Raw genomic sequence first — 25,246 nt, forward strand, 5'->3', positions numbered from 1 at the left:
TTCACATCATGATTTCAGTCCCTGCTCAGTGGGGAGTCTGCTTCTCCTTCTGCCTCTGCCCCTAACCCCTGCTCATGCGCTCTCTCTCTCTCAAATAAGTAAAAAAATCTTTAAAATATATATATAAGTAAGTAAGTAAACAACAGAATCTTAATAGTACTTACCTCATAGGGTTGTGAAAAACAGAAGGAATATATATAAAGTACCTGGCACACAGTAGGCACCAAGAAATGACTGTTACTATCATTGTTAATGTTAGGAGAGCCCTGCCCAGCCTATCGTGTGTGGCCTTGACCTTTGAATTCTCAAAGGTGACTGGTCCAACCCCTTTCCCCCATGTGCCCTTATTACCTAAGGTAGCTCTTTCAGCAGCTGGAAGGGGCTATTTTAAAGAACCCAAGTCAGAGGAACTAAACCAGATCTGGAAGTCCAACCTTTCCCCTCACCTCCCTGCCACTCACCAGCCAGCCGCCTCTTGTCAGGTGATCAGGCTGTCAACTAAGCTTCTGTAGGGTAAGGTTTCAGGTCAGCTGGAGCATATAAAGATAGGTGCCAAGCCAGAGGCAGCAGAGACAACAGTGAATGGCGAGGGGGCAACTAGATCCCTGCTGCCACCTCCTGGGATGGAGCCCTAAGGAGCCTTAAGGCGGCCCTGTGCTTCCCCTACCCTGGCTGGACTCACAGGTAAGACCCCATTCTCCACCACCCCCTTCCCCCTCCATGTTCTGCCCTTCACGGCAGCTTACAGAGAGCAGCCAGGAGCTGACCAGGATCACTATCCTGGGATCACTACAGAGCTGGGAGATTGCGTTCCTCCCCCACCGAGTCAAGAGGGGGTAACTGCAACCCTGATGAGGGGGCACCGTGGCTGGGCTGAGGCTCGACCCCAACACCCGTGTCACCCACAACCCACTGTCCCCTTTCTCTGCTGGCTGCCTCTGCTGTGATTTTGCAAATCTCCATAGATAAGAAGTGGCTTTCTCCTTAGTCTGGCACAGAATCTCCAGAATGCCTCCAGAGCATTAAGCCCTTCCCCCGTGAGGGTCCTGGAGACCCCTTTCCTGAGTTAGAGATGGTGCAGGCACCTCTGGCCTCACATACAGGGAGGTTTACGAGCCCACAGAACTCTACTCAGGTTGCTTCCTCAGCGGGGACATGCTGTGGAGGCTTTGCCAGGAAGGCGAGATCGGGCAGGGCATCTCAGAATGGGGTCCTCCGATCCCTGCTTCCGAGTTACCATGGAGAAGAGCTTCCCCAGCCCCAGCCCAGCCCCGACTCGATCTCTGGCACTGACGGCCTCTGAGAATCCACTCTGTAAACAAGCAGCTCCAGGGATCCTGAGCTCTCCCTGAGGTGTGAGGCTCTGGACGGCGGCACACGCGCGTGGCAGACCGAGCTGGGCTCCCATCCCAGCCCCATCCCTTCCGTCTTATGACTAGCTGAAGCCTTCACAGCCTGAGGTCCCTTGGTTATGAAGTGGGAATCCCTGTGACAACTACCGTATGGCCTCATAAAGGGACTGAATTCGTCAACACCTATCGGGGCGCCACCACCGTGCCTCAGGCAAGAAGCACCGAGCAGACGTAATGGGGCACTCCTACTGTGGCCAGGTAGCTGGAACGTGCCATCCCTCAAGGGCCCCAACGGAGCCACAGAGAGAAGAGTTCTGCTCTCAACTTCCCCTTCGCCACTGGCAAAGTTCTGCGGGCTGCTAGATTTCCCCAAGTATCAATTCAGGAGGCTGGAGTCAAGCGGGAAGGAAGGAAGGCGGGAAGCAGTGGCCTCAGGGCAGCCCCCACCTGAGTGTACCATTGTGGCCTCCCTCTCCACCACAGCTTGACTAATGAAAGTTCTAGAGCCCCCTCTCCCCCAAGGAGTCCCCGCCCATTCATTCTGCCTCCCGTGAGCGGCTCAGAACTGCATCTGGAATAGGTTCCAGCTTCACCCACGGCCGCTGCTCTTGCCTGACTTCAGGCTCCAACACCTCTGGCTGCACCATTCCAACAGCCTCCTCACTGGCCCCTCACCTTCCAGTCCAGTCTTGACATTTGCACCAGCATACTCTGAACGCTGGTCTGATGGTGTCATTCCTCGACTTGAGAACCACCAACCACTCCCCATTCTCTGCTAGATTCAGTACAGCCCTGGCATTCCAGACCCTCCACCAAAGAACACTGTGAAGGACTTCTCTGATTTCATTTCCCATTTCTCCACTTCAGCAAGTGGGGTTCCTTGGTCAACTGGTCCTCCCTGGGCTCCTCTAGCCCTGGGCCATCCCTGTACCAGGCTACACAGAGAAGCACGATCAGTAGACCCTGTCCCTGCCTTTGGGGCTCCCTATCTAGGGGGGGAACAACTGCAGTTAATGAGCTAATCAACAGAGGCTGGGGCAAAGGAGTTTCTTGACAGTTCAGCCTCCCCCAGTCCTCCCACCCAACCCCCAGGCCAGGCGGAAAACAGGCTTCCCCAGGGAGACCCAGCCCATGAGACAAAACTCATGGAGTGTTCCCTGTGGGCCCAGGTACATCACAAATCCTCTGCACCCAGGGGGCTAAGACCAGAGAATGCCTTGGAGTCACATAGCCCTGGTGGGAATCCCACTTCTGCTCACTGGGTGAACTCTGACAGGTCATTTCACCTGTCTGGGCCTCAGTTTGTAACTGTGCAAGCGGAGTAAAAATACCTAACTTGCAGGATCCTTCTATTAGAATCTGAGTGGCTACCAAAGGCTTTGAAGAAAGGACACTCCTACAACCAGTAAGAGACACTAGAGAACACGACCCCCAAGGGCCTCCCCAGCTCTGAGAGTCAGACACTCAGATTCCTGACCCTGGGGCTCTGAGCAGTCCAGCTCACGTCAGAGAAGGGGAAAGGCCAGGGCAATGCCAGGGCCTGGAACAAGGGAGGCAGCTGCTTGCGCATACCCTACACATGCATTCCAGCCCCAGAGAGAGCCCCCTTGCTGGGAACTGAGCCCTCCTGGCAGCTGCTGGTCTTCTGTAGGCAAAGGGAAATGGGAAGGAGGCAAGTGGAGGGCTGTGTTCCCCTAGCATGCTGCAGTCTGTCCCCTCCACCAGGCTCAGGTCCATGGGCACCAGTGCGTCCACACCGCCCCAGGAGCTAGATCCTTCTTGGACCCTCAGGGAGGCAGTATAGAAAAGCAGGAAGACAGGCTGTGGGAGGAACACTGCAGAGGGAGCCCTCAGCCTCTCTGGCCATTTTCTTCATCTGCCAAGCTGGGCAGTGATGCCCACCCAGCTTTCCTCACCACGCTGTTGTTCTGTATGCTTAGCACTTAATTCTCTAGATGGACTGGCATATAATTCATTAACTGCAAAGGGCTTTGAATGCCCTCAATAAAAAAGACAAGGTCTGGAAATGCATACTACCATACCTACTGGGGTCCCGAGCCGAATGGTGAAGGGGCCTCACTGCCAGGAGAATTTAGTTGAGGTTCTGTGCCTTTCGATCTGTCTCTCTCCATCTTAAGCCTCTTTTTCTCATCTGTAAAATGGATTTAAAGCTTCCCTGCCTTCTTTCCAAGGCTGTTTCGAGCCTAGTACAGCAGAGTGAGCCAGGCACGGACACTAGTGGCTGGTAACACTCAGCAAGCTAATGTCCCCAAGTCCTGGTTTGCTCATCCAAAAGTAGGGGAAGGAGCAGCTACCTCTCAGGAAAGTTGGGAGAATTCAGTGGGATTATGTGCAAAAACTCTGCTGGGAGGGCCTCAGACCCAGGTGGTCATTTTCTCCTCCTACCTGAATCCATGCCCTGGACTCTCACACAAGCTCATGCCCTTCCCTGCATCTGGAACACCCTTCCTCCTTCAGCTGCCAAAATCCTGCCCACTTTTCAAAGCCTAAGTTATGTGACCCTCCTCCCACCCTCCACCATGAAATGGTTCTTATTCCACCTCACAAACAAAAGAGGGGGTCTCCCCCTCCTTTGAGTCCCTTCTTGGGGCTTTCCTCCCCTCTGACATTGGTGCAACCCATCTTCTGTGGATGTGTCTGATGCCCCCACAAGACTCCTTGAGAGTTCCTTGTGGGCAAGTCGCACAGACTATTTGCTCATCCCCAGATTTCCAGGAATGCCAAGCACAGAACCTAGCATGCGGTGGGTCTTATGAGTCCACCAACCATGGCAAGGACTCTGAACTTTGTTCTGAAGAGTCCAGGATCCCAGCACATGAGGGGTATGTGTGCGTTGGGTGCCAGGGGGTGTGACCTGCTAAGAAAGGGCCTCAGCGCCAAAAGCCAGACGCCCAGAAGTTCAGGTTGTAAGAGTGCCGGGCTGCCCGTGACAAGCGTGCCAACTTCCCAAGGTAACCACAGCTAAACCAGGACCTTGGGATGTGAACCTACCCTGCTCAGCCAGCAGTAGGACGGGTGCAGCTACAAGTGCCCACGGGGAGAGGGGACACATTCTCTTGACCCAACGCCGATCCTCCTCTGAGAAGCCCGATCTCTTCAGCTGAGAAGGGATGCCCTCCGGGGTGTGAGGGGGAAAGGGCATGCGCTGAGCCAGGCAGAGCAGCTGCCACTGCCCCCCAAATTAGCAGCGGTCGCTCTGTAGCCCCATCTCCCTAGGAGCTGCGGCGGGGGGGGGGGGGGGCGGCCAGAGCAGCAGAGAAGCGTGGAACCACTCCCTCCCTCCTCCAAAGCAGAACATCAGCCCCAGGAATCCCACAGTGTTGGGAGGAAACGCCTCCAGTCACAGATGAACAATCTCTAGTGACAGGGAGGAATCACAGCCTGGGAAGGATTTCGTTTTAAGTAGAATAAGAGTATATTCAGGCAACCTTGCAAAAAAAAAAAAAAGAAAGAAAGAAAGAAAGAAAGAAAAACCAAGCTTTCATCCAAGATAACTAACAGTTTAGGCGAGTCATGAGGCACATTTATATTGCTGATCTGGGAAAGAAGGACCTGAAGTGGAGAGACTTGGTAGGCTCTCCATACACTTCAGGGAGCAGGTCCTTCCCAGGGAGCAGCCTGATGCAGGAGAAAGAGAACAGGGTCATAGGGTGGAGTCAGAATGAGGTCTGGTCCCTGCCTGAGCTTCAGTTTCCTCCTCTAAAGGATGAAGATCCACCTGGTCAGTGGAGAGAGGAGGGGGGAGGGTAAGGATCACAAGAGATAAGGGCTGGGAAAGTGACCTGTTCTTATAAGCCAAATCTACACAGCTAAGCATAGCAATGCCCAGGCTTTTCTCTTACTTCTCCCGGTGCTGAAAGGAGCCTGGGGACAGTCCGGATGGCCCAAGTTCCATCTGCCTCCTCTGGCCTGTCTCCTGCAGCCTCCTCCCTGCACTAAAGCTCAGGACTGCAAAGCAGCCTCTCTCCTTGGACCTCTGCTGGGCCCTGGAGGGACCAGGCAGAACCTTCTGGGACCATGGTTGGACTAAAGCCTTCAGAGGTACCTCCTACCACAGCTGTGAAATTCCTGGGGGCAGGCACAGCGGCCTGTTTTGCTGATCTCCTCACCTTTCCACTGGACACAGCCAAGGTCCGCCTGCAGGTAGGTGCTTTTTGGCAAGGGTCATTGTTCAGATCAAAGGAAGGACTGAGTTCTCCATGCCAGCACCTCTTGTGTGTGCCGGCCTGCTCTCCTCACACAGAACCCTGAGCAGGCCACTCACTCCACTGCTTACAACCCTGCCTCACCATCATCCAAGACAAAAAAAAAAATCTTAGTTCCTTGGGCCCTTCATGGCCTCACCCTACTTTGTAAACCATGGAGTGTGAAGTAAAGGTAAGTAACTGTGTGACCTTGGGCAAACCACTGACCACTTGTTGTGGGAAAAACAATCTGCCCTCCATTTGCTCTGAGGGCTGAGCACCACACCATGTGTGACAGCTTATGAGCAATACGCTGATGCACAAACCTCAGTTGTTTTTCCTGGGATGTGATGGCTATAATCCTGCTCGTGCTCGAGAACCAGCCCTGGACAGCTCCTTCTGCACACAGCCGCCTCTCCCCTCCTCCCAGCTCCTCACACCTCTGCTGGGATGTTCCTCAGATCCAGGGGGAGAACCAGGCGACCCAGGCAGCCCAGAGACCCCAGTACCGCGGCGTGCTGGGCACCATCCTGACCATGGTGCGCACCGAGGGCCCCCGCAGCCCCTACAACGGGCTGGTCGCCGGCCTGCAGCGCCAGATGAGCTTTGCCTCCATCCGCATTGGCCTCTATGACTCTGTCAAGCAGTTCTACACCCCCAAAGGAGCGGACCGTGAGTGCCTGGTATCCTGTGGACACCGAGGGGATAGGCAGAGGCAGACTCTAGGCTAGAGGGTCAGACATGAGGGCAGTACAGACTCAGAGAAAGAGCTGGGGCGTAGGAGGCGGGTAATAGACACTCATGAGGAGACCGAGCCGCTGTCAGGACCTTGAGCCTAGGAGAGGAGGCAGGCATCAGGCAAGGGCAGCTCCACAGAGAACAGCATCCAGAGCCCAGAGAAGTGCTGGGTGGCAGAACACTGACCCACTCTTCTCTCCTTCTCTCCAGACTCGAGCATCACTACCCGGATTTTGGCAGGCTGCACCACAGGGGCCATGGCGGTATCGTGCGCCCAGCCCACGGATGTGGTGAAGGTCCGGTTTCAGGCCAGCATACCCCCTCGGGCCAGGAGCAACAGGAAATACAGTGGGACAATGGATGCCTACAGGACCATTGCCAGGGAAGAAGGGGTCAGGGGCCTATGGAAAGGTAGGTCCGGACTCCAGGTTCAGAGGGCCGTGGGCAAAGCATGCCTTACCCTTGAGCTAGGGCAGAGAACCGAGCAAGGAGGGAACTCCCAGCATGGTATATTCCAGTGATTCTGTAAGAACATCCCAACCAAAACTATCACATTGACCTGCCCCAAATTCAGTTCAATGTGTCAACGCTTCAGCATGTGCAGGCTGCTATGAGGGAGACAAATGAATAGAAGATACCTTCCATACCCTCATGGCTCTCACAGACAAAGAGAGATGAGACACGTCAAGGAGCAGCCATTCCACAGGGTAGGATGTGTGAGGTTCACACAGAGGTATACGGCCAGAGGCAGGAGAGGCCACGCAGGCTCCAGGGGGAAGGTGACGCGCAAGCTGGGCCTCAAGGCTCAGTGGGCTCTAGGTGTGTGGAGATGGAAGGGTAGGGCTTCCCCAGCAAAGTTCTATCAGGAGTGACTATAGGACATGGAGAAGAAACAGAGGCCAGTGGAGGAGGCAGCTGTGAGTTGTTGGATGTAGGGAGATATGATGAGGAGCGGGCTTCCTCAAGAGTAAGGCTTTCCGGTTCCCTATGTGTCCAAGTGGAGGCCACCTTGACAAATGCTGGAATCTCTCCCCCATGTGGGCCAGGGGTCATACAAATCCTTGCAGAAGAAACAGTGACCCAGTGAAGGTTAAGGACAGGACACCTGGGTCACAGTCTGATTTGCTCGGTGCTCTCCCGAAGCCCAGACCTCATCTGTGTATCAGTGGCTGGGTCTGAAAGCTCTCCTGGGGCCTCCCAGGGCTACCGTCTGTCACTGCTCCAAGAGCCTGGCCTCCCTCCTCCAAAAAAAGGCTTCCTTGCCTGGCTTTAGCCAGATCTCACAGAGGCGTATTTTAATTTTGATAGATATTGCAGATTATTCTCCAAAATGTGGCTCAGACAAACATAAGAGGGCCTCTCTGTTTTCTGTCTCTGAGGTGGACATGGATAATCTAAGAGTTAACCCCAGAGAGGAAAGTGTGGAATCCGCTCAACTGAGGCAGGCTCCTCTGAGACCACTGGAATGGAGCATTCTGCCCCCAAACCGGGGCCTTATTTTTCACTAATCAGCCCCCACCCCATCCTTCACAGGAACTTTGCCCAACATCACAAGGAATGCCATCGTCAACTGTGCTGAGATGGTGACCTATGACATCATCAAGGAGAAGCTGCTAGACTATCACCTGCTCACTGGTGAGGCCCTGGGCTCCAGGGAGCTGCCCTCCCACAGCAGGGAGGGAACCTGGAATTCCACAGAGTGGGCACCACTCAGAGGCAACCGGGTGTTAGAAGGAGCAGAGAGAGGAGCAGTGCCCAGTAAAGATGCCCAATAGGAGTGCCTCTCTACTTGCTAGATGGGGTGCTGCCCAATTCATAAATCACTTAAGAATGCCAATTAGATCTTTTAAAAAGTGCCCAGTCCATCATTGTGATGAGTGGGAAAGAACCCTGGATAAGGAGGCCCGAGCCCTGGGTCCCAGCCCAGCACTTCCCACCATGCATCTTGAAGCAAGAGTCGCCTTCTCTGACTTCATTCTCCTCTAATGAGATCGCTGGGCTGCCCAGCCTGCCAACTGTGGGACAGCCCTGTTCTATTTGGCAAGTTCTGTGAGAGCTCTAGAAAGCATTATCCTACACTCAAGGAGTTCCCAGTTTAGTGAAGGACAAATGCTGACACACATGGAACAGAAAGCCAGCGCACTGCCATCTCACAGCTCCGTGCTTGCTCCTCCCTTCCCTGCTACAGACAACTTCCCCTGCCACTTCATCTCTGCCTTTGGAGCCGGCTTCTGTGCCACAGTGGTGGCCTCCCCAGTGGACGTGGTGAAGACCCGGTACATGAACTCGCCCCCAGGGCAATACCGCAGCCCCCTGGACTGTATGCTGAAGACGGTGGCCCACGAGGGCCCCACAGCCTTCTATAAGGGGTGAGCCTCCCCCTCCTGCCTCCAGCAGCCCCTCCCAGAGAACCTGGGCTTGCTTCCTTCCCTCCTTCCTTCCACGTGTAACGTGCCTGCCGTGGGTCCACCTGGGGACGTGGTGAGCAAGCACAGATGTAAATGCCACAAAGGACAAATATAAAGAACTATGGAAGTTAAAAAAAAAAAAAAAAAAGTGGACCAAATCTGATTTGGAGAGTCAGGGGAGGCTTACCTGAGAAAAAGAAGTCTAGGCATAGGTCAAAGTACTGTCTATCCCCAAACTTACTGGGCAAGGGAGAAGGAGGGAAAAGTGGTTGGTAGTCCTGAGACTTTTCTCCAACCCACTGTCAAGACTGTGGATCACCACTGATGGCAGCCACAGTGCCCAACACATGTCACATTTTCTTGCTCCGTTTCTGCTTTTACCATTCCCTCTTAATGGAATGCCTTTCCCACCTCATGCACGTGCTTCAGAACTAGTTCAAATGCCACCTCCTCCCCAACATTCTCAGGTGCAGATGTTTCCTTCTCTCTGTGAACTGCAGCAATACTTCCTTGATACCATTTTTATGGTATTTACCACCTCCTACTTTGTGTTACAGGATTTGTAAGTTTAAATTATCCTGCATGCTACATCACAAGCTCCTTAAAGCCAGAACTGGTGGCTTATATGTCTTTCATCTCCCTAGCCAAAAGCCGGCACTCAATAATGTAGGTTATTAACAATCACCATGACCGCTAAGTCACCAAGTACAAGGCCTTACACAAAGCACTTTACACAGATTATCTCAACAACCGCCTGAACTGGGCAATATTCTCCACATTTACTGAGGAAGAAACTGAGACTCAGAAAGGTGAAGTGACTTACCCAAGATCACATATTTAAAATGTCAGAGCCACGGCTCTGAGCCAGATCATCAGATGCCACCCCACATGTCGTTATCCATCCTACTGTCAAGCTCTTGGCTTGGCCCTTACACCTCCCACTACTGATGCCTTCAGCAGATAGTTTTCTGGTGCCCAATGTTAGATTGGACCCAACAGGCAATCAGGTTCTCAACCCTGTGAGTGACATCATAAAGCTATTTCAATTGCCAGACTTCTTTTCCTGTAAGTGCTTCTATCATTACAATCATCAGCAGTAGCCACCTGTCTCAGTTTCTTCTTTTTTTTTTTTTTTTAAAGATTTTATTTATCTATTCATAAGAGAGAGAGGCAGAGGGAGAAGCAGGCTTCCTGCTGAGCAGGGAGCCCGATGCAGGACTCGATCCCAGGACCCTGGATCATGACCTGAGCCGAAGGCAGACGCTTAACCATCCAGGTGCCCTCAGTTTAGTCTTTCACTTGGAAAACATTTACTGAGCATCTCATGTGTGCCAGGCCCTGTGCTTTCCTCAAAGAGCAGCAGACAGGTGACATTTATGGAGCATTTACGGATACTGGGCCCTGTACTGTATGCTGTACATTAACTCATTTATTCCTTCACAACAGCTCTATGAGGTAACTGCTGTTATTCTCCTCATTTTACAGATGAGGACACTGAGGCTTAGAAAGATTAAGTAACCTGTCCTAAGTCATGAAGCTAGAAAATGACAGAGCTAGGGTCTGAACCCAGGTCTGACTCTAGAGTTCACATTCTTGGCCCCAGTGCTATTCTCCCTGGGAAGGCTAGGCTGAGGGTTCTGGAGAGACCTTGGTATGAGGCTATGGGGCCGAAGCCGAGTTCTACAGAGCCAAGAGCAACCAGCCCCGCAGGGAGGAGAGTAGGGGACATTCCCAGGCAGAAGGAGCAGCACAGGCAAAGGCATGGAAGCAAGTCTGGCAGGAGAGGAGAGGATCAGGAGGGGATTAGCAGAGAGAGAGAAAGGCTGAAGAGGGAGCCGCGCCAGGTCCCAGGCTCCTCCCTGAGTCTGCGAAGCTGAGGTGGGGACGGTCTCCCAGCTGCGCTATCACAGGACAGACAGGCTCTCTGGAGATTAGCTAAAGTTGGTGTCACCCAGTCTTGACCCCTTGGTGTGCCAGCTTCTAGATGCCCTGGCAGGGCCTCCTCAGGGATGGCCCCTCAGCATGTAAATGATTCCAGGAACACCCAGCCAGGGCGGAGTCAGGTAGTTTTAGCTGAGCTCCTTAACTACCCTGGGCTTCAGTTCCTTTTTTTTTTTTTTTTAAGATTTACTTATATATTTGAGGGAGAGAGAGCACGCATGCAAGCGGGGGCAGGGGGCGGGTAGGGGCAGACAGAGAGAGAAAGAGAGAGAGAGAAAATCTCAAGCAGACTCACCACTGAGCGCAGAGCCTGACTCAGGGCTCCACCCCATGACCCTGAGATCAAGACCTGAGCCAAAACCAAGAATCAAATGCTTAACTGACTGAGCCACCCAGGTGCCCCTGGAGTTTCTAAAAAAGAAACCTGGCAACCATCATAGCTGCCTTATAGAATTGTGGGAATTAACTGCCTAACACAGAACCTGGCTCAAAATGTGTTTTCTTTCCTTTCCTGACTGCCGCTTCTGCCTAAATTCCTTCAGCAGAGAAGGAAAAGCCTGAACAGATCTCAGAGACTGCTTGTGACTAATAGAAGCCTAGGTCCTTTGGCACTAACACTGTGAATGGGGGGAGCACCGGAGATCTATCTGGGATTCTTAGTCCACTCCACCTGATGTTTGGTTGTTTCTCTCATCAGATTTACACCATCCTTTTTGCGTTTGGGAACCTGGAATGTGGTGATGTTCGTGACCTATGAGCAGCTGAAACGGGCCTTCATGAAAGTCCAGATGCTACGGAATCTCCATTCTGAATAAAGCAAGCCCACCTGGCACTTAACTAGAACAAGAACCAGTGGGTCCAGGCACACACAAACCCACACATGTTTACAGAACTGTTTACTTGCTACTGAGTCAAGAAATAGAAGCAGAGGAAGGATTCTGGTCTTCAGTGCTTTGTCTTAAGAACACATCTGTTTTGCACTGACAAGATGGAAATTAAATTATATTAATTTGGGGGACCCATATGTTGGATGCCTAATATTTAGGCAAGAGAAAACAAACCAAAACATCCATTTGGATAAAACAAAAGTTTGCAAACCTCTGTTCTCTAAAAAAAAATCTGATTAAATGATGAATTGTAAACAGGGAAGACTGCAAGCATGGGACAGCAGTGGCACATGACACTTGGAAAGCAGCTAAGGAGTTTGGAGGGATGCTGCCAAAGCAACATAGCTGTGACTGCAGCCTTTGGCTAACCGTGGATCATCAGCCATATATGTAATGTGCCCGCCACTTAGAAGCCATTGGGATTCTAGAAAATATGAGACCAAAAAAAGACACACAGAGAAAGAAAATCTGGAACCTGTGCCAAAGGGCCACTGCTGGGCCGGCATGAGGCTGAGATTCGTACTGTTCCCTGATGACACTGGACAATCAAGAGGGCAGACTCCATCTTCTCTCCTGTAAGATGGGAGTAATAATTGTTTCCCTCCTCTCTCACCAGTGATCATAGGATCAAGTGACAAGATGGACACGAAAGCACTTTCTAAAAGCAAAAGCTCTGATATTTACAAGTGTAAATATAAGGACAAGGCCTTGGGAAAGATTTTCTCAGGACAGTGAGGAAGTGCCAGGGAAGTTTTTGAAAGGTTGAAAGGTTGTCTAGAGCTTAGACCAAAGGAGGCAGGGGCTGGGGGGCCAGGGGTGACAGAGAATGGTGTGCACTCACAGAAGCCCCACTCCCACGCAGCCCTTGCTTCCCAGCGGGACTGTGAGGCCCCTGAGGGGTGCCAGGCTTGGGGAAAAGGAGGTAGATGTCAGGCTGGCAGCCTAAAGTAGCAGGACTCAGAGGTTTTTGGAAAATTAGTATAATTCAGTAAAGGGTGTGGGAATGAGAACAGTGTTTGTTTGGTTTTTTTTGCCTTCTCTTTCTTGGGCAGAATGTCCCTTTCTCACCAGGTTTCCTGTTAGCCAGGGCTGGGCCTTTGGTCCCACATGCTCCCACTGCCTTCAGCCCAGGCCGGTTGCTCCACCTTTTAGGGCTTTGACTTCTCCATCTGTATGTAAAAGGTGGGCTTGAACCAGACGACCTCCTTCTGAACTTCACTGAAGCTCTTTCAGGCTGATAATGAGGACCCAGAATGTCAGTCTTCTTCTGCTTCTTAGCAGCTTATGTGACGCTAATAACAGAACTGGGGTCAAATGTCCCTTCCCCTCACCTTACCAGGAATCCTAGTACCTCAGTGTCCTAGCACAGAAGTGGAAATAACAACCCCCCACCTTGCAGAAGAGCTCAGCAACGTCATATGCCTCCCTCCCCACTCTGACCTCTCTGCATCCCTGAGGAAAAAGCAAATGTCCACTCACTCTCAGCACTTTCCTAAATTTAAATTACAATTTGAGATTATCAACATACACAAACAGAAAGTCCAAATAAAAACAAAAAAATGAAGATTATTTTTATTTAATGTCTGCTTTGATTTTCAAATAAAACCCATATTTAAAACTTTCTCTTTCTTTTGACTTGACTGGCATGTGCAAATCATTCTTAAACTCCCAGTCTCAGTTTGTAAATTCCTAGGGCCAGGAACTATGTCTTCTATGAATTTCTACATAGCAATATATTTTTTAAAGATTTATTTATTTATTTTAGGAACAGAGAAAGAGCACTAGCAGGGGGAGGGGGAAGGGCAGAGGGAGAGAGAATCCTCAAGCAGACTCCCTGCTGAGCAAGGAGGCTGATGCAGGGCTCTATCCCAGGACGCTGCCTGAGCCGAAATCAAGAGTCGGCCGCTTAACCAACTGAGCCACCCAGAGGCCCTCTCCATAGCAGTATCAACACATCCTCTACCCAGAGCAAACTATTCGGATGATGATACCAAAAGAGAGAGAGGATCAATTCTACTAAGAACTATTTTGATTGGGAGCAGCACCTTAGTGACCTCTGAGTCCAGGCTTTTGAAGAAAGGAAAACAAGATTGGTGGGAGGTCTTCTACAGTTTCCTGGGCAAAATATTAGATCTCTTTCCCCACTTTTTAAAGGCAGAGGTTGAACCAAATGACCTAAAGCTCTAAAGTTCAGGGATTCTAAGAACTGAAACAGCTTCCTCTAAGCCACAGCATGCAAGCCCTTCCTGGTTCTGGCCCCCAATTTCTGCCACAAGGAAGTCAGGGATGAGATCTTGCAAGATAGTCAGATCACCAGCTGAGGCCACACAGGGAAGCTGGCTTCTTAGCTCTGTGCACCCATCCCCCCACAGCACACCCACAGACACCTACTCCATCAAGTCATTAAGAGGAAATCTGCTCTGGGCCGTCTGGGTGGCTCAGTCAGTTAAGAGTCCGACTCTTGATTTCAGCTCAGATTATGGTCTCAGAGTTGTGAGACCGAGCCCCGTGTCAGGTTCCTTGCTCAGCAAGGAGTCTGCTTAAGATTCTCTCTCTCTCCCTCCCCCTTTGCCCCTCTCCCTTCCTGCACACGCTCACTCACTCTCAAAAAAAAAGAAAGAGGGAATCTGCTTTTTCTCAAACTCTCCTAGTGTATCAAGCAAAAATGACATAGTTTTGGCCCCAACTCAGTCACATTAGAGACATAAAGGATAACTGACTTCACATAAATCTTGTGAGTAAAGGTAATATTTTTTAAAGGAATATTTTATTCAGAAGGAATGAATGTTAAGGAAATATATCCCTATAGATGAGTTAATTTCTGTCAGGACACTTTGAAAACTGCTGAGTGCTATACAAAGGAAAACATTCATTGTACATACATATAAGCCACACATTGTACTAGGTGCTGAGATGAACAAGGCCAATCCTGCCTTCAAGGAGTTCATTGAGGTGGAGGGTGGCAGGGGGGCAGGAAAGACAAATAAGCCATACAGAGTGATAAAAGCCACACTAGAGATCTGCATAAGGCACCTAAGAGCAGGGACACAGATTAGGGACACCTGACTTGGTTTGGGGGCCAGGAAGTTTCTTGAAGGAAGACACCTAAAGGACAATTAGGAATTATCTAAGCAAAAAGAGGGTGGGTAAAAGTCATTCTAGGGAGAGGAAATGGCTTGTGCTAAGGCCCAGAAACAAGGCAAGAACAAGGGGCATCCAAGTTTTGCCAGTTGTCAGTAGGACTGGGTTGCAGACCTCAAGGGAAGCAATGAGAGAGATGGGGATGAAGAGGAAAACAGGGACCTTGAAAGGCTGTAGAAGCTACATATTATGAACTGAATGTGTACCCCCAAAATTCATATGTATTAGATGAGGGCATAAGGGTGGGAACCCCATGATGGGATTAGCGTCCTTATAAGAAGAATAAGAGAGACCAGAGCACTCTTTCTCTCTCCACCATGTGAAGACACAGTGAGAAGGCTTCCACAAGTCAGAAAGAGGGACCTCACCAGGAAACCAGATTGGCAAGCACCTTGATCTTGGACTTCCCAGCCTCCAGAACAATGAGAAATAAATCCCAGTTGTTTAAGCCTCCAGTGTATGGTACTTTGTTATGGCAGCCTGAGCTGACTAAGACACCACATTAAGGAGTCTGGAGTATTCTAAGGGTAATGTGGAGCCACTGAAGTGTTTTAAGATTTTATTTCTTTATTTGAGAGAGGGAGCATGAGCGGGGAGCAGGGCGGGACAAAGGGAGAAGGAGACTCCCCGCTGAGCAGAGAGCCCGACATGGCACTTGATCCCAGGACCCCAAGATCATGACCCAAGCCAAACGAAGACACTTCACCAACTGAGCCACCCAGGTGCCCTGCCACCCCACCACTGAAGTGTTTTAAGTAGGGAATGACTAGCTGCACTGTAGAGAATGAATTTGTGGAATAGCCTCTGGTCGTAAGAAGATGAGGCTGTTGTTGAAACCCAGGTAAGGGTAGTAAAAGTGGGAGTTGAGTGAAGGAATAGTATAGTTGAGTGAACGAATATCAATAGTCCCTTGGAACGATTCAATTTGGACATAGTAGTAAGAAAAGACAAGGATGAGCCTCACATGTTTTAAACAACATAGAAATATCCTCAGTAATATTCCTAGCAAATTATTTTCTGGCCCTTGAACCAAATTTCTTGGGTATTAGCAGATTCACCATTTCCAGCTCTGCCTAGGAGAAAGCTTTCTGATTATGAACCATAGGCACAGATCTTGTACCACTTATTGCTTTGCCCACTTCTGTTATCTCTTAGACATATGCTGGGTCCGACACACATGGGAAACTTAGGTGCCCCTCTGACAGAGTCTCACAGCTCTGCTTATACCATGTTTACCTGCCTGGCAGTCCCATGAGCCTGTAAATTCTTTGCAGGCATGCATGGGGTCATGTTTACAATTGCATCTCTCATCCTTAGCAGAGTGCCTAGGACACTGCAAAATGAATGGGTTAATAAATGAATTTTTAATTAATTTTTTAAAATATACATAATATAAACTTTATCATCTCCTAATTGAACATAATAAAAAAATTATCATCTTAACCATTTTTAAATGTACAGTTCAGTGGTATTAAGTATATTCATACTGCTGTGCAACCATCCATGCCCCAAACTCTCTTTTTCATCTTGCAAAACTGAAACTCTATTCCTATGAAACAATAACTTCCCATTTCCCGCTCCCCCTAGCTCCCTGCAACCATCATCCTACTTTCTGTCTCTATAAATCTGACTACTCCAGGTACTTCACACAGTCATATAATATTTATCTTTTCGTGACTGGCTTATTTCACTCAGCATAATGTCCTCAAGGTTCATCCTTGTTGTAGCATGTGCCAGAATTTCCTTCTTTTAAAGGCTGAATAATATTGCATTATATGTATATACCATGTTTGGTTTATCCATTCCTGTCCATGGACACTTAGGTTGCTTCTACCTTTTGGTCATTGTGAATAATGCTGCTATGAACATGCATGTATAATACCTTAAGACCCTGTTTTCCATTCTTTTGGGTGTACACCCAAAAGTATAACTGCTGGACCATATGGTCATTCTATTTTTTATTTTTTGAGGAATCATCATACTGTCTTCCACAGTAGCTGCATTCTACATTCCCCCCTCAACAGTGCACAAGGGTTCCAATCTTTCCACATTCTTACCAACATTTATTTTCCAATTTTTAATCATAACTCTCCTAATGGGTATGAGGTGGTATCTCATTGTAGTTTTGATTTGCATTTCCTTAATGATTAGTGATGTTGAGCATCTTTTCATGTGCTTATTGGCCATCTGTATGTCTTGTTTGGAGAAATGTCTATTCAAGTCCTTTGCCCAATTCGAATTGGGTTGTTACTTTTGTTATGGAGTTTTAAGAGGTCTCTATTCTGGATATTAATCCCTTATCAGATAATGTGATTTGCAAATATTTTCTCCCATTTTGTAGGTTGCCTTTTATTCTGTTGATTGAGTTCTTCAATACACAAAAGTTTTTAATTTTCTTGAGCTCCAATTTGTCTATGTTTTCTTTTGTGCCTGTGCCTTTGATATCTTATCCAAGAAATCACTGCAAAACCTACTGTTGTGAAGCTTTTCCCCTGTGTGTGTGTGTGTGTGTGTGTGTGTTTTCCTGAGTTTTCTAGTACTAGCCCTTACATCTAGGTCTTTGATCCATTTTGAGTTAATTTTTGTAAATGGTATTAGGGAAGTGTCCAAGCTTATTCTAAAATGAATGAATTTTTAAAAGATCAAGAAAATCTCTTCCTGAAATACAGCTTTTCTGTTGGGAACCAAAAACACTGAATAACCTATTTCTGCAGGGGTGAAAAATCTCTTGGGAATATGAGCATACATGTGAATTCATGTAAATGGAATGAGTATTGACCTCATAACAAAAACTAAAGCTAGAATCCCAGCCGTGATACTTAGTAGCTATGTGACATAAGTCAAATTCTTGGTCTCTCTGGGCCTCACTTTCTTTATCTATAAAATATGGTAAATAATTTGGCAGAGAGCTATGGCTTTGTCAGCTAAAAATGGTGAACTCTGTAGGAAACAAACTGGATTCCCCATGTATTATTGGTAAGACTGTACTATGTATGGTACAGCCATTTTGGAAATTTTTGAGTTTCTTAAAATGTTAAATATACACCTACCATCTCATCCAGCCATCCTTCTCTTAGGTATTTACCCAAGAAAAATGAAAGCATATGTCCACAAAAAGACTTGTACATGAATGTCTGTAACAGCATTATTCATAATAGCCCAAAACTGTAAACAGTCCAAATGTCTATCAACATTTGAGAGGACAAACACAACATTCATTATCACTGTGATGGAATACTACTCAGCAATAAAAAAGGAACAAGCTACTGATACACGTATCAACATGAATGAACCTAAAAATACATTATGTTGGGGAGCCTGGGTGGTGCAGTCAGTTAAGTATCCAACTCTTGGTTTTGGCTCAGGTCTGATCTCAGAGTTGTGAGATCAAGCCCTGAGTCAGGCTCCGTACTCAGCTCAGAGTCTGCTTAAGACTTTCTCACCCCCTTCCTCTGCCCCTCCCCCCTCTCTAAAAATAAATAAATAAATCTAAAAAAATAAAACATTATGGGGGCACCTGGGTGGCTCATTCGGTTGGGTGTCCGACTCTTGATCTCTCAGCTCAGCTCTTGATCTCAGGGTGATGAGTTCAAGTTCTGCATTGGCTCCATGCTAGGCATGGAGCCTAATTTTTAAAAAAAGTTTTAAAAAAAAATTAAGTAAAGGAAGCTAGACACCAAAGACTACATTCTATTTATATTGAAAATTTTAGAAAATTGGGGTGCCTGGCTGGCTCAGTTGGTAAAGCTTGCGAATCTTGATCTCAGGGTTGTTAAGTTCAATCCCCATGTTGGGTGTGGAGATAACTTAAAAACAAAATCTAAAAAAAAAAAAAAATTTTAGAAAATTCAAAACTGTAGAGACAGAAAGATCAGTGGTAATCTAGGGCTGGAGGTGAGAGAAGGAAATGACTACAAATAGATACAACAGAACTTTTGGGGGTGATGAATTATAGTAATTACTGCACAATTGTATAAATTTACTAAGAATTAATTAAACTGTACATTTACCAATAGGTGAATTATATGGTATTTAACTTGCACCTCAGTAAGGCTATAGTGGAAAAGGTTATGCCCTAGTTCAGCAGTCCTATTGTAATAGACAAAAACTGGAAACAATATAAATGCCCATCAACAGTAGAATGGATAAGTTGGATATATTCATATGATGGAGTACTATACAGCAATAAGAATTAAAGAACTATAGGGTGCCTGGGTGGCTCAGTCGTTAAGCGTCTGCCTTCGGCTCAGGTCATGATCCCAGGGTCCTGGGATCGAGCCTTGCATCGGGCTCCCTGCTCAGTGGGAGGCCCGCTTCTCCCTCTCCCACTCCCTCTGCTTGTGTTCCTGCTCTCGCTCTCTCTCTCTCTGTCAAATGAATAAATAAAATCTTTAAAAAAAAAAAAAAGAATTACAGAACTATAGCTTCATGTAACTTGGATGAATCTCACAAACATAATGTTGAGAGAAAGACACATAATAGTACATAATGTATAATTCCATTTACATGATGTTTACAAACAGGCAAAACAAATATTTGGTGTTAGAAATCAAGATAATGGTTATTCTTTAGGTGAACAGTGATAGTAGGGTGTTAATAATGTTTTTTTAAATTTTTTTTAAATGTTTTATTTATTTATTCATGAGAGTCAGAGAGAGAGAGAGACAGAGGCAGAGGGAGAAGCAGGCTCCCTGCCGAGCAGGGAGCCCGATGCAGGACTCGATCCCAGGACCCTAGGATCATGACCTGAGCCGAAGGCAGATGCTTAACCATCTGAGCCACCCAGGCGCCCCAATGTTTTTTTAATTTTAATTTCATTTTTTCTAGCTTTACTGAGGTATCACTGACATATAATATTAATGGTGTTTCTTGAGGTGTGTTCTTGTTACATAGGGGTATTCAATTTTTTAAAGTCTATCATGCTGTACACTTATTGTTGTGCACTGTTTTATATGTATGTTATACCTCAATAAAAACTTTACTTGAGGGGCACCTGGATGGCTCAGTCAGTTAAGCGTCTGACTCTTGATTTCGGCTCACGTCATGATCCCAGGGTCTTGAGATCCAGCCCTGCAGTCCTGGGATCGAGCCCCGCATCGGGCTCCCTGCTCAGCGGGAAGCCTGCTTCTCCCTCTCCCACTCCCCCTGCTTGTGTTCCCTCTCTCGCTATGTCTCTATCTGTCAAATAAATAAATAAAATCTTTTTTTAAAAAATGCACTTAATTTGAAAAAGAAATCACTGGTGATCTCCGAGAAGCGTGTGTGCCTCTGTGTATCTCTGTGTGTCTATGTTTCCATGTGTATGTGTGAGTGTGTGTATATATGTAGGGATGATGAAAGGAGCTGGCCAGGAAGATCTGAGGAAGTGTTCCAGGATAAGGAAACAAGCAGCCCACAGGCCCTATGGGAATGAGCTTGGCATGTTCAGAGAACAGAAAAAAAGCTGTGTGAGGCTGGCATAAAGTGAATGAGATGAATGTGAGATCATTCCTTTATTCATTCATCAAATATGTAAGAGTTGTGCCAGAGGCTGAGAAGTCAGAGGACAGCCAATTGTTTGGAAAGTGTGGCAGAGAAAGAGAGGGAAAAAAGCCACTGCAGAAGGGGTAGGAAAGTCTTGAGGGTTCCTTTCCATTTATACACACACACACACAAACAAACACAGAGTAGTAGAAAGACTGAAGATAAGGGAAACAGATTGCAGCAACAAGATCCTGGAGAAAACAGAAGTGGACAGAATAATGGCGTAAGGTAGTAGGGATCACTCTGGAATGGATATGGAAAAGCTAGAAATAAAACAGCCATAAAGGCAAACATTTTGAAATGGAGAGAAACAAAATGAAAGCATTCTCCAATTTTCCCATTGAAATTTCAGGAAGAGTCACATAGGAAAGTCGGTTAGGGCCTAGAGAGTTATGTATAAAAAAAGATCTTAAAAGCTCTTTCTTTCTCCCTTAAAATATAATTTAATGAAGAAACTGGGTCTTTGATGCACTCCTGACACTGGTCTCTGTTGTCTGCCGTGCTGAGCTGTCTGGAGCCCTCACCATGGGGAATTCCAAAGTGTAAGGCACCAGGCCTCTAGTGGGCTCCCCCGTACTGTCCCAGGGCCCTCACACCATAAACATGGAGCTCCACATAAGGTACATCACCCACAGAGCAAGCTGCTACCCAATATGTGACAGGGTCTTTAAAATTCACAGAGAAGGGGCGCCTGGGTGGCTCAATCGTTAAGCGTCTGCCTTTGGCTCAGGTCATCATCCCAGGGTCCTGGGATCGAGCCCCGCATCGGGCTCCCTGCTCTGCAAGAAGCCTGCTTCTCCCTCTCCCACTCCCCCTGCTTGCATTCCTGCTCTCGCTGTCTCTCTCTGTGTCAAATAATTAAATAAAATCTTTAAAAAATAAAAAATAAAAAAATAAAAATAAATCAAATTCACAGAGAAAATATGCAAAGCAGGTTGTCCTCTACATATCCACCATCAGTTACAATACAGAAATATAACATAAACATGTCAAGAAAGATGAACGCAACGGGGCGCCTGGGTGGCTCAGTCGTTAAGCGTCTGCCTTCAGCTCAGGTCATGATCCCAGGGTCCTGGGATCGAGCCCCGCATCGGGCTCCTTGCTCCGCGAGAAGCCTGTTTCTCCCTCTCCTACTCCCCCTGCTTGTGTTCCCTCTCTCGCTGTGTCTCTCTCTGTCAAAGAAGTAAATAAAATCTTTAAAAAAAAATTTAAAAAAATAAAAAAGAAAGATGAATGCAAATACTTTGAGAAGCTATTATACTCTAGACTGTTCCATGCTGTACCTTTACCACTTACTGGATATTGTGGGCCTGAGGATAATACCATTTTTTTTTTTTAGAGATTTTATTTATTTATTTGAGAGAGAGAGAGAGAGAGCACATGAGAGGGGGGAGGGTCAGAGGGAGAAGCAGACTCCCTGCTGAGCAGGGAGCCCGATGCGGGACTCGATCCTGGGACTCCAGGATCATGACCTGAGCCGAAGGCAGTCGCTTAACCAACTGAGCCACCCAGGCATCCAGGATAATACCATTTTTGCCTCACGCTGGGATTACAGAGGACATTTTGAAAAATGAGAAGAGTTCTGCTTCAATCTGTCCAATTTTACTAGAGCTGACTGTCTATGTTTCTTGGTATTAAAGGACAGTAGTACATTGATATTATGAATTAGTATAGATCATAAAATTTTTTCTTTTTGAAATTTGGAGGAATGATCACATCTTCTACCAATAAAGCCAGCAGAAAATCCCACAGATCACAAAAATGACTTAAAGATATGCATTTTGCCTGAGAAATATACTATAGTTAAGATCATTGATTTAGGTCCTCAACTCTCTGGATCACTAGATTATATTGTGGTACATCATTTATATAATAAAAGATTTATTTATTTGAACGTATCAATCTCTAATGAGTTTCATTCTCTTGAAGGTTCTGTGATGAATTGAGTGCGAGATGACTAGGTGATTACTTTGAAACTATATTTCTTTCAATAGATAAGCATAATAATGTTGCTGAGCTTGCAAATGTCCTTGAGATAATAGTTATCATTGGTTAAGAATGATGTTTCCATGTATTGCTGATTGGGCCTTGCGCATGAGAAGAGACAAGTAATAAATCTGGATCAGCTTCATTATCATGGTGGAATGTACCCTCTGTAAACAAATTTAAAAGTAGTTTACACCCACAAAAAATATTCTTATCATGGCATGGTGAAGAAAGTAGGAGTCCTGAACAAGAAGCTTTGTCAGCTCTGATACTGATACTAGATCCACCTGACACAGCTTGTGTAAGCAGTTTGGGTCTGTCTACAGGATACACAAAGATAATGCTTTCCTATTTGACTCAACCTTTACCTTTCTAATGATGGGAAATCTTTCACCAAAAGTTGGCAAACTCTCACAGGAGTCTCTGGACAGCTTCCTTACAGAATTAGAAAAGATTCAAAATCTTTTTCAAAAATTTAGGAAGGAGAAGTATGGACTACAGAGATATTTTGATCAGGCACTTAGGGAAACACAACACTGTCTCTGCATCATAATAACAACCCAATTGTGGTTTTCTTCTGAATCTCTTACACTGTAAAAGGCTTCCTGATTTGAACCCTATGACTTGCAGCAGACTCCTAAACAAAAATTACAAATTGCCTGTTTCCATGGCTCCTCTCACTAATAGATCCAGCCCATTGGCAGTGGAACCTGCTCGGCATTTTAGACCCTTATCCAGAAGTCACCACCCAGAAGTCAAATCCCCATATTTATTACTGTCCAAAAGTATAAGACTTCAAAAACGGTCAGATATATTTCATGGTCATTATCAAGCATTAATAATGTCTTGGAGTCATAAACCTGAAGTAATTCCTACTTCACACATGCTCACGATATTGAACGATGGGATGGGAGAAATTTTTCCCATTTGATAAAACAACTACAAGGAGAGTCACGGATCATGTCAATACGGGTGTTCATAAAGCATAGCAAATATTCAGGAATAAAATGGGCTTGCAGGGGTTTCTGTGGTTATGTCACCATGTTGTACAATTCTAAACAACCTACAAACAGAAAACTTGGTGATGTTTCTGAGAAGAAAGGAGAACCTGATTTAACTTCCGGCTCAGAGCAAATCAAAGTACAGAATCATTTGAAATAGTCACTGAGGAAGCAACTACAGATTCCACAACAAAACAGAACTCTGATGTTGCCACAACAGAAGCCAACTGGTTTCCCTTTGAGCTGTGCTTTGAAATTCCTGTTTAGCTCTGAATTAAATGAGAACGTTTATAGGAAAACGGCTACACACAACCTTTGCAGAGAAGAAAGCCTTCAAAAACTCTATTCAGAACAAACAACTCCATTCTGTTCCGAGAAAACTCGGTCTACATGTCCTTAATGTTTCATTCATTCTAGGAAAGAGCTGGATATTCAACCTGAAGCCAGTGTTTCAAGTTTGCTTTACCATCTTATGCTGGTATGAAAGTCCAGCTTCCTGCAAATAATGCAATATTTCCAGACATGGAATCTTATCAATCTTATCAGAATGGAATAGAAGGTCACCCTCCTCACTCCTTTCTGCTAATCTTCACTTGCAGTAATTTGATAACAACATTTGTTATTCACACTTGGTGTTTTTTCCTTTCTTAAAGTTAGCTTTATAGTGCCAGTCACTAAAAAGCATCCTGCTGGTGTAGTAGAACTTACTACATTGTTTTTGTTGTTGTTGTTTTTGTTTTTTAAGATTTTATTTATTTGACAGAGACACAGCAAGAGAGGGAACACAAGCAGGGGGAGTGGGAGAGGGAGAAGCAGGCTTCCCGCAGAGCAGGGAGCCCGATGCAGGGCTCGATCCCAGGACCCTGGGATCATGACCTGAGCTGAAGGCAGACGCTGAACGACTGAGCCACCCAGGCGCCCCCAGAACTTACTACTTTGTGTTGTGTTATAGTTTGGGAAACATTTAATATTGTTTGGAATCTTGAGGATTATAGCACATCCTAATGCAACAAAGAGCTGCTTTTTTTTTTTAATATTTTATTTCTTTGACAGAGATTGAGAGCACGAGCGGGGGAGCGGCAGGCAGAGGGGGAGGGAGAAACAGGCTCCCCACTGAGAACCCAATGTGGGAATCATGACCTGAGCCAAAGGCAGACGCTTAACCAACTGAGCCACCCAGGCGTCCACAAAGGTGCTTTAAAAAAAAAAATTGAGGGCACCTGGCTGGCTCAGATGGTTAAGCGTCTGCCTTCGGCTCAGGTCATGGTCTCAGGGTCCTGGGATCGAGTCCCGCATCGGGCTCCCTGCTCCTTGGGAGCCTGCTTCTCGCTCTGCCTCTCTCTCTCTCATGAATAAATAAATAAAATCTTTAAAAAAATAAAAAATAAAAATAAAAATAAAAAAAATTGAGGTGGCACCTGGGTGGCTCAGTCGGTTGAGCGTCCAACTCTTGATTTTGGCTCAGGTCGTGGGATGACACCCCCCTCCCCACCTGTCGGTCTCCCCACTCAGTGGGGAGTTTGCTTCTCTCTCTCTCTCTCCCCTCTTCCTGCCCCTACCTGGGCTTGAGCACGCTCTCTCTCTCTAAAATAAATAAATCTTTTTTTTTTTAATTGACCCCTAGGGTCTTTTTTCTTTTTTTTTTTTTAACAAAGACTTCTTAGCAACCAACACTATTTTTTATCTTGAGTTGATCTGCATTTCATTTTATAAATCTAAGGATAAACTTTATAGGCTTTATGATGGCTTTTAACCTTTATAAGCCGTCACTATGAATATTGTAATGGTGATTTTATGTGTTAGTTTATCAAACATAAATCTTGTTTAATTTTATATTTTGTTACCTATGCTTTTGGGGATAATGGGAAGAGATTTAACTCTTCCTATGAAAATACTTCTTGGTATTTAGAGTTGAAAGAGTATAAAACAATAAACATGCAGTATTGAGAAATTTTTGATGAGGCATTAAGAATTCCTGTGGATATCTATAAATTACGTACATCAATTGAACCTTGTTGAAGGTATGCAAATCAGCATAGTTATGTATAATTTAACCTTGTTTTT

General features: G+C 46.6%; 1 protein-coding gene and 1 pseudogene across 1 annotated transcript; both read left to right on the forward strand.

The window, feature by feature from the left end:
* Window positions 1-413: 413 nt before the first annotated feature.
* UCP3 (uncoupling protein 3) lies at window positions 414-11,733 on the forward strand. The gene is made up of 7 exons (XM_045894424.3): window positions 414-684; window positions 5,296-5,516; window positions 6,019-6,229; window positions 6,506-6,706; window positions 7,829-7,930; window positions 8,484-8,664; window positions 11,342-11,733. Exons 2-7 carry the CDS (start codon window positions 5,391-5,393, stop codon window positions 11,457-11,459), a joined length of 939 nt encoding a protein of 312 aa, XP_045750380.1. The 5' UTR covers window positions 414-684; window positions 5,296-5,390; the 3' UTR covers window positions 11,460-11,733.
* An 8,269-nt stretch (window positions 11,734-20,002) lies between these two features.
* On the forward strand, window positions 20,003-23,905 carry LOC123856502 (protein FAM91A1-like; annotated as a pseudogene).
* Window positions 23,906-25,246: the final 1,341 nt, after the last annotated feature.

Source organism: Mirounga angustirostris, unplaced genomic scaffold, assembly GCF_029215605.1.
Source record: "Mirounga angustirostris isolate CCGP_5_RB_7025 unplaced genomic scaffold, mMirAng1.0.hap1 SCAF_13, whole genome shotgun sequence".
NCBI lineage: Eukaryota > Metazoa > Chordata > Mammalia > Carnivora > Phocidae > Mirounga > Mirounga angustirostris.